Source organism: Oryzias melastigma, linkage group LG8 (assembly GCF_002922805.2).
Source record: "Oryzias melastigma strain HK-1 linkage group LG8, ASM292280v2, whole genome shotgun sequence".
Taxonomy (NCBI): Eukaryota; Metazoa; Chordata; class Actinopteri; order Beloniformes; family Adrianichthyidae; genus Oryzias; species Oryzias melastigma.
Window position 1 is genome coordinate 4,675,904 of NC_050519.1, and position 10,006 is coordinate 4,685,909.

The 10,006-nt window shown below is 38.1% G+C and overlaps 1 protein-coding gene across 3 annotated transcripts in view; it reads left to right on the forward strand.

Annotated features, from left to right (window-relative positions):
* Positions 1–10,006, forward strand: part of asic2 (acid-sensing (proton-gated) ion channel 2) — a 351,589-nt gene that overhangs the window by 318,670 nt on the left and 22,913 nt on the right. For all 3 annotated transcript variants that reach the window (XM_024272225.2, XM_024272226.2, XM_024272224.2), the window contains one exon: positions 938–1,065. In XM_024272225.2, the coding sequence (XP_024127993.1) occupies positions 938–1,065 (128 nt within the window). The remainder of the gene's footprint in view (positions 1–937; positions 1,066–10,006) is intronic.

Here is a 10,006-nt window from a genome sequence, read left to right on the forward strand (position 1 = left end):
AAAAAAAAAAAAAAAAAAAAAAAATGAATGAGGTTCATTTCTCTTTTTAATTGTTTGACTTTAATCTGTTTGGGTCCTCATGCCAGAATGTCTTCCTTTTAATGCATTGCGGGCAAACAGCAGCATTGTGTGGAATAAAGCAAACTTTTTAGCCAGATGGTCTGTACTGTACATGCAGAATGCAGCTGTGCTAATGAATAAAGCTAGAACTTAATGAGATATAAAAATGTGAAGTTGTTCGTCCACACAGCTTTGCAGGGATAAAACATCCACAGATGCGTGAGAAGATGTGAACATGCTTGTACTCTCATTCTGCACCTTAATGTGAAGTAAAAGTAGACTTTCCTGAAAGAGAAAAAAATAGAAAAATAGAGCCTGTCGCATCCATTCCTCCGTGCAAATCCGTCCACGCTGTCGCCCCGTCAGTCACTGTGGATGTTTGATTGATGACTGTATCGATGTGGGATGAAGCAGCTGGTCGTGCCGAGACACTCCAGTGTCGTGGTTGCAAAGCACTTCATTCATCCGGCAGATCAGCTGGCAGAAGAAAAGGTCCTGATTGAACATCGGCGCTCTTATCACTGAATCTGCAGACATGAATGATTTTTTTTGTTTTCTTTGTTTTGTCCATTAATGTTTTGGCTTTTTTGATCCTCACCTGTGCGCCGATGTTTGCTTTTCAAAGAAATATTGAAGGGGCTTTAATCTATAGAGTCTGCGTGGAGCTTTATTCAATACCCGTGTTTGATGCCACAACAAACGGGAGCTGTGCCTGAAAAAGCAGACGGGTTTATTTCAAAAAAGCAATTTTAAAAGTGAAATTCAAGTTTTTGTCTGACACTATCAAGTGTCACCAAGTTTTTTTTATGTTTGTGCTTGGGTGTTTCTCTACGTTTTCCCTTGAAAGCCTTTTCACTTCCCCTTTCTGTGGTTGCAGAGGACACGGCCTTCGAGGCGGGCGTGCGGGTGCAGATCCACAGCCAGGCGGAGCCTCCCTTCGTTCATGAGCTGGGATTCGGCGTGGCCCCCGGCTTTCAGACCTTTGTGGCCACACAGGAGCAGAGAGTAGGTGTCCCCGACTTTCACTAAATTGCATTTAATAGCATTTTTTATCATCTGTCTTCCCCTCTAACACACATTCAGCTTATCGCTCAGGGCTGAGGTGAAAAATATCCTGCCACACAGCCAGATGAGATTCTGTTCATGAGTGTGTGTGGAAAGGGGACAGGTGTGTGCTCCTGCACCTTTGCTGGTCTCTTGGTGATTGTTTACACACGAATGATGGACCCCCCCCTCCCTACCCCACCTGTCACCGCCTATGACCTTTCTGGTAGAGAGGTTCTCGACACAATCTCAGCGCTGCTCAATCATCCTGAAGTCCTGTTCCATCACACAGAACCAGAATGAAAGGCTGCAGGGCTGGACTAACAGCCTGTGGTATTTGGTGTCCATGCCTTTCTCCTGCTTTTCTGCTTACGCCCCCCTCCCTTAACACAAGCTGAACAAGTTCTACTAATCTTGTTTCAGTGCTGCCAGGCTGGCTGTCTCTTTATGGCGTCTCTGTGAGGCTTTTCAGGTCACCGCGGTTATTAGTTCTGTCTTTCTACTTATTCATTTCTGTATTTCTTCTTCTGTCTTCAAGTGGGAGTGGGCAAATATGTACCGAGATAAACTAACTTGTTCTTGTAGCAGTCGCCGTTACCTTTCACACTAGTGCATACAGCAGCAGCAACAGCGTTGAAGATGAGCTAAAAACATGCAGATTAGAGTTTTTAAATGTCTAAGATTTTGGATCTGTAAATTGTCAGATTTTAGACCCACTCCGATGAGAATCATGTTTTTGTTCCTTTTTTTATAATAATAGTAATAATAATACATTTTATTTATGTAGCGTTTTTAAAAGATACTCAAAGACGCTTACAAAACTAACAAATTACATTAAAAAAGTATGGAGGAAAATATTAAGAAAGTTATCGTAAGAATTGCATTTTTGAGTATTTTTTTTATTATTCAAATCCCTGTGAATCAGGAGCAGATTAAAAATGACATTGGAAAAAGTCTGTAGCACTGGTGGAGGTGCTACAGTTGGCGGGCCACAAGCTCTATCTGGTCGTACATTCCAGTGCGTCCACTGCCAGACATGATACGGTCCGGTCTGGTCCGCTATTTTGAGCATTTCCGCTGTAAAATGGACCCTTTAACAGCAATGAACCATATCTTTTGAGTAAGGCCCGCCCTAGGCGTCCGCCTATGGGGCCATCTGCTGAGGGGGCACCATATCACAAAAATTTTGAGTGTGTTCGTTTTCACTCCTCCCACCATTTTGGTCAAAAAATATGAATTCAATTGGCAATCTAGAACTTTTTTCCCCCCAAACACCTTTTAACCGTTTAAATACCCCTACTTGAGGCCTACTTGAAAATTGAGGGCAGGCTTACTCCACGCCTACAATACCACCCAACAACTCAGAACCAAATTTCTAATAAACTACTGCCGATCTGCAGAATCTATAGGCAGAAACAGTTTTTTTTATTTTGGCTAAAAACAGAATAATTATAATTAAAATATTTTGTTTTTAAGAAATATCAAAATAATATATAAACCTAAAGTTATCAACAAAATGTTTATTTTCAGCTGCAGAAATACCAGCTGCTAGATTTCCACTGTTACCTTTGTCACTTTCAAAATATTAAAAGATAAAACGGTGCTGCTCCATGTTATGATTCTATCACAGGGTTTGTTGGAGAATTTAGGGATTCTGATGTCCTTAAGTTCAATAACTTTTCAGCACTGTTTGATCATTTCAGCCCACCAGTGGTAACTTTATATCTAATTCCATTTCACAAACCTGCAGGATTAACTTAATGAAATGCATTTCTTTTTTTGGATGAGTGGGACTCTGCTGCAGCAGCAGTGGGAAAAGTACATTTTGGCAGTTCATCCAGGTTTAAAGGATATGAAAGCCGAGTTCATGCCAGCAATATTAGGCAAGCAGCATACCAGGGGATGTTCTGCTTGGAGAGTCCAGGCTTTTCAGAGACGTGGTCAAAAATTCACAAAGCTGCATCGCCATGCTTGTTGGACAGCTGCTCTTTATTTAAATGAAAGTTTTTACATATTTAGTCTAAAATAAAGTTGTTGGGTTTTAGTTTATCTAGGTTGATATGTTTTCAGTTTTTAGCTTCCTGACCTACAGTTGTGTTTTTGCTAGCAGACAGTAGACATTGTGTTTTTACCATTCTGCTTGAGTGTGTTCTAGAGTAGAGCATGTAGAGAGGTAAAAACAGGCAATCTTTTCACTTTAAAGCACTAGAAAATTATATATTTGTTAAAAAAAAATTATTTAAAAAATGTGTGATATTTGTTCTGATATTTACATACTTAAAAAACACTGTGATTATCATTCTAATATTTTTAAACAATCAAACTTTATTTATAAAAGAGCGCTTCTCATACTTGCATAGCTCTAAGCACTTTACAATTAAAAACAGAAACAAATAAATCAATCAATTAATCAATAAAAAGAGAGACATCCAATCCCAGATCTAACATGACCCCACAAACTATGAAGACTTATAGAAGCAAATTAAAAAAAAATGGGCTAGCTCTGCTGTGAAGAAACAGTATTTGGGGGATTTATTCATACCAGGAGTCAGCTCAGCCACAGGAACATCGCCACAGTGCCCACCCAGACAGGGACAGCAATGGGGTCCACGCCACAAGCTGCAGACCCCGATCGCCCCCGAAAGGCGACAACCATGGCAACGTCCCAGACAGAACCGGCACAAAGGATCCCCAAAGGGAAACACTGGGTCATAAAACCTTAAAAGAAGTATAATAAAATGTATTAAATAATATAAAAACATAAAAGAAAACTAACATTAAATGCACAAAATAAAATTAGATACTGAGAATAATTTATATTAAAACTTAATAAATACCCATTTAAGAGCCATGTTAAAAAGGTAGGTCTTGAGCCTTTTCTTAAAAACCTCTGCGGCCCTGAGACTCTCCAGCAGGCTGTTCCAAAGACGAGGAACGTAGTGAGAGAACGAAGCCTCACTGTAAGTTTAGATCATCACCTTAAGAACAACTAAAAGACCAGCACTAGAGGACCCCAGGGTCCGCGAAGGTTCATACTTTAAGAGCAGATCATTGAGATAAGAAGGCCCAAGACCATAAAAAAACATTTATAAACCATTAAAAGAATCTTAAAATCAATCCTGAAACGCACAGGATTTTAAAACTGGTGTAATGTGCTCCCGCCCCCTGGTCCTCGTCAGAAATCGTGCTGCTGAGTTCTGTAATAATTGTAAATTTGACAGAGATTTTTTGGGTAAACCAGAGAGCAGGACATTACAATATTCTAAACGACTAAAAATAAAAGCATGCATCAGCACCTCTGTGCTGGCAATAGAGAGGAATGGGCGGACTCTGGCGATGTTTTTAAAATGATAAAATTAAGTTTTAACGACATTTTTAATGTGTGGAATCAAATTCAGCTCCGAGTCAAAGAGAACGCCCAGGTTTAAAGTGAAGGTTTAAAATTATTAACCTTAGGTAAAATCATCTCTCTGTTGTCTTCAAGACTGATGATTAAAACTTCTGTTTTGTCCTGGTTGAGCTGTAAGAAATTCTTTGCCATCCATGACTTTATATCAAAAATACAATTTAAAAGAGTATTTAAAGGTTCAAGGTCACCAGGAGACACGGCGATGTAAAGCTGATTATCATCAGCATAGCTGTGAAAGTCAACGCCGTGTCTCCTGATGACATCCTTAAGAGGCAACATAGACAAGTTAAAAAGAATGGGACCTAAAATTGACCCTTGGGGAACCCCACAGCTTTTTTCATGGATTCTTGAGGAGCATGTATCCATACATAAAAGTGTCTATCTGTAAGGTAGGAATAAAACAACTTACGAACATTTCCAGAGAGGCCCACTAGCTTGTAAATTGATCCAATAAAATCTGGTGATCCACTGTATCAAAGGCGGCACTAAGAACTACAAACAGGCTGGGTTACTAATCTTTATTTTAATCTTTTTGCACATATACAAAGCAAAAATATGACACAGAATCATTGTGGCTTTTTAACTTTTACATCTCATAATTTTCATGAGCAAATGAGGTTACTAAGTTTAAAAAATATTAGAATGAAAATCATAGAAAAAATTTGAACCAAGATCACCCTTTTTTTATTGAAATAAATGTTTAGTCTTTGAGATTATAGGTTTGTGATATCCTGTTCATGACACACGGTAAACCCATTTATTTCTAAATTAGTTCCTGCAAAATAACTGCATGCAGTTTGTTTCTTAGACCTTCCTAATACATAAATATATTTTAATCTCCTTCACATTGGTTGTTTGGGAAAATATGAGTGTTATACTTGCTACCATTCTTGCAAGTGGATAACTCAAAAGTCTGAATTATTGCAGAGTCTTCAGTTTAACCGATTTAAGTAAATGTCTCACATTTTTCAGAAAATTATTTACCACATGAATTGAGATCTCCTTTTCTTTTTTTCATTGGAAGTGAGTTTTCTCTACTGAATGTTGTGACCCTGACATGAGGATACCAATGTACGTGCACTGTGTAATATGAGCAAAGAAAATTCTATTTTCACATAATCTTTTGGGAGAGTGAGCTGTAAAGTCGGTTTGAATGCAACACTTTTCCCTTTGGCTTTTTTTTTTTAGTTTAGCTAATATTTTAGCTATACATGCTAGCTGTTTTAAATAATTTAGGATTTCTTTTAGCTTTTTTAGGCTGTTTTAGAGTTGGGCTAATATATACACGCTAGCTGTTTTAGCTAATTTAGACTTTTTTCAGTTTTTAAGGCTATTTTGAAGTTTAGCTTATATTTTAGCTACATGCTATCTGTTTTAGCCAATTTAGGCTTTTTTTTTTTAGGCTTTTCATAAATAGGCTAATATTTACATATTTACACTTTTTTCTTCTTTTAGTTTTTTTTAGGCTAATTTGGCATTTAGCTAATATTTTAGCTGGCTATTAGCTTTAGCTTTTTCAGCTATTAGCTTCAGCATCTTCAGCTATCAGCACTTGCATCTTCAAATTCAGCTTACAGCTTTAACACCAGCATTAATCCCACGTAATGTTATATATCTAGTTCATAAATATGTTAAAAGCTTAGGATTTTAATGCTTTAAAAATATTGTTTTAGTCTGTTCAATAAATGTTTATCCTATTTGCCCTGCAACAAAAGGTGTTTCTGTTTTTTTGTTAGTTTGTTTATATAAATGGCATTTTGGATTTTCTTTCTCCTATTGAAACATTTCTGGTTTTACTTTCGGGGCGTCTCTCAGAGAGTTTCACTCAGCATGCTTTGTCTCGGTCCTTTCTACACCTTTAAGCTTTATACAAACCCGGGCATCTGTGGTGCGTTCAAGAACACGCTAAGCGCGGGTTTTTAACATGCCTTTAGCATATGTTATTTACACATGTTTGTTGCTACCTAATACCAGCGCATATGCTCACATTTGGAAGAGGCTTGGAAATCTCACAATACTTGTTCCAGACTTTCTCTTCCCAATATATGGAAGACTTGGTGTCATAATTTCAGCCAGGCACAAACCACAATTATTAATTTCTTCTTCATAGTAAATTTCCAAACGGTGTGGATAAAAAACAGTTTTTTTAGTTTTCAAAAGAATTCTCTAAAAACATGAAGGCACTCAAGGCTGAAAAAAGAGAAATATGTTTTTTTTTTTCTAATCAGCTCCAGCCCTCAGTGAAGTTTTGTTTTGAACAGAAAACTCTTTCTTTGACCTTTTCCCACTGATCCAATTCCATACGAGTCTTATACAACAGAATTTGTCCGCCTTCAAAAGCGGCGGTGGGATTTGGATAAAATAAAAATGGATCACATTTTCTGGATTTTCTGTGGAAACAGCAAATGTGTAAAATTAAGCGTCAAACAGGAAAACAACTCTGAGTCTGTTTTTGGATTCTACAACATTCTTTTTCATCTGCGCCTTCTTATTTCTCTAAGCAACCATGAGCTGTGATGCGGTGATTTTTGTTCTATTTCCATACCAAAATAAATTAAGCATCACCTCAGTTGGCTCAGTTTGGTTTAGTGATTAAGGAGGAGAGATCTAATCAGAGCTGATCTGATCAGGGATTTTTATCAAGGTTCAGATGGAGTCCTGGCGAGTTTGGTTCCCCTGGCCCTCCAAGCTCCACCCTAAAACTCACAACCAGCAAACATACATACACATTTAAAAAAAAAAAATATTATTTATGTTGTAAAAAAGTAATTACTTACATTTAAATGTAAGATTTCCCCCTGCCTGTTGGTAAAACCGCCTCTGCTTAGGCTCTTCATCTGTGGGAGTTTTTCACCCGCTCTGTGACTCTGTTCTGTTAAATTCCAGCCTCTTCTTTACGTTCTCACACCGGGAAACTGTGACTAATTATGTCAAAACCACATTTGGTGCCAGATATCTGGGGAACAGTCTGCACAAGTTTCCTTCCAAACACCAGAATGATCAAACCCAGCCGTGATGTGGAAGAAAACACACCGGACAAAACCATCAAATGAATCCAAAATGTCCAATTTCATTACAGATGCCAAACAGTCTGTCTGAGAAAATGATGTAAACAGAAAGTTTTAATGAACTCATTTGGACTAAGAATATTAGTGTTAGATGAAAGCGGCTTTAATAAAGCGAGCCGTCGGCGCCAAATGCAAAGCTTCAATAAAGGATTAGAGACTCCTCAGACTGTAATTTGAAATTTCAAGTCTCCAGACGGAGAGATTGTTCATCCGAGTGTTTTTAACTGAAACTGCCTCCCGCTGGTTGAAAACGTTATGAGGTTAATAAGGAGATTGAATTTCAAAGTCTTGGTTCTTGTGTTGTTTGACTTAGTAAAACTCACAAATGTGTGTCGGCATCCAGATTTAAAGCCCTGCTAGAAGGAGCATTAACGCATTACAGCATGTGTCAAAGTCAAGGCCCGGGGGCCGGATCCGGCCCTCTGGGTAATTCTACTGCCGCTCCAAATCATTTTATTTTATTGTTATTAATGGCCCGATGATATCTTGGGCTTATTTCTACTTTGCAAAATATGACAAAATATAGTTTTATAGAGAGTAAAGCATTGAAAGTTATTTAAGATTTAAGTTGATTTATTCTGGAAAAATATTCAGGCCTTTTTATTATTCATATTAATGTTAAGAAGTAACAGTTTTAAAGTTTTCAAAATTGGTATTCTCCTAGCCGTTTGGACCTTTTTGACATTTACTGAGATTTTGTTGTCTTTTTTTTTAGTTCAGCTAATATTTTAGCCACATGCTAGATGTTTTAACTAATTTATGATTTTTTTTTTTAGCTTTTTTAGGCTGTTTTGGAGTTGGGCTAATATTTACACGCTAGCTGTTTTGGCTAATTTAGTTTTTTTTCAGTTCTTAGGCTGTTTTGGGGTTTATCTTATATTTTAGCTACATGCTAGATGTTTTAGCTAATTTAGGGTTGTTTTCTTCAGTTTTTTAGGCTTTTTTGGAAATAGGCTAATATTTACACGCTAGCTGTTTTGGCTAATTTAGACTTTTTTCTTCTTTTAGTTTTTTTAGGCTAATTTGGCATTTAGCTAATATTTTAGCTGGCCATTAGCTTTAGCTTTTTCAGCTAGTAGCTTCGGTGTTTTTAGCTATCAATTTCAGCATCTTCAGCTATCAGCATTAGCATCTTCAGCGGTCAAATTCAACTTACATCATTCACACTAGCATTATCGCAGGTAATGCTATATATCTAGTTCATAACTATGTTAAAAACTTAGGATTTTAACATTTTAAAAATGTTAGCTTTAGCTTTAGCTTTTTCAGCAATTAGCTTCATTATTTTTAGCTATCAACTTCAGCATCTTCAGCCATCAGCACTAGCATCTTCAGCAGCCAAATTCATCTTACAGCATTCACACTAGCATTAATCCCAGGTAATGCTATATATCTAGTTCATAACTATGTTAAAAACTTAGGATTTAAACGTTTTAAAAATGTCGTTTTAGTCTGTTCTATAAATGTTTATCCTGTTTTGCCCGCAACCAAAGGTGTGTTTTGGATTTTGGCCCCTTGTGCGATTGAGTTTGACAGCCCTGCATCTCTTATAATAGCATTTAAAAATGAAAAACTGAAGTCAAATAACCAGATCTGGAGTCTTCCACTGTTGGCTCTGATTAGCTGAGGTGTGAAGCTTGTTAAAGGTCAGTTTCCTCACTTTCTGTCATAGCTGACGTCAGCTTAATGCTCAGTCTTCTGCTGGGGCGGAGGTGGGCGTGTTCAGGCTGCACACATGGACTCTGAGGTGCTGAATGTGCTGGATAGTCGATAAATTGAGTTCAGGTCCCGCAGTAATAGTTGGTGGCGCTTTCTGCAAAGCCGCGTGCTTGAAGCAGTGAAATGAAATCGCCCAGAGTTTTTAAATTCAGTCAATAGCAGCCGCGGACGGAGGCCAAATTTAGCCTGGCAGGATGTTGCGTTTCGCCTCAGCTGAAAATATGCTCTCCTGGCACATGAAGCCGCCTCACTTGGGAAACGCCGATGACAGTGAAGGGTGATGGATACAGTGCACATTTGAACCTCACTGCCTGCACCGTGGAGCAGATGGGCCTCCGCGCGGCTCCGCCTGGTGTCCCTCTTTTTTCATGTGTTGTTCCAGCTTTTGGAGCCTCAGGAGCAGGAGGACAGCATTTGGACGCGCTCCCCTCGCTGTTCAGCGTGGGATTTCCTGACAGAGTCTGGCTTTCTGCGGAACTGTTTTCTGCACCGCCTACTTTGTTTGGTGACTCTTTTGCTTCACTGCATTAACAGGATTTCAAGGACTAAAGAATGTCTTCAAAGAGAAGCTGGCGTTACCTGCAGTTTATTGTGGGGAAAAGGGGTTTATTTCCTTCTTGTACAAATCTTTTTCCTTAACAATACAGTTTTTATTACTGGTGTTCTCTTTTCAATTGTCTAAAAGTAGTTGTATACTTTTTTTTTT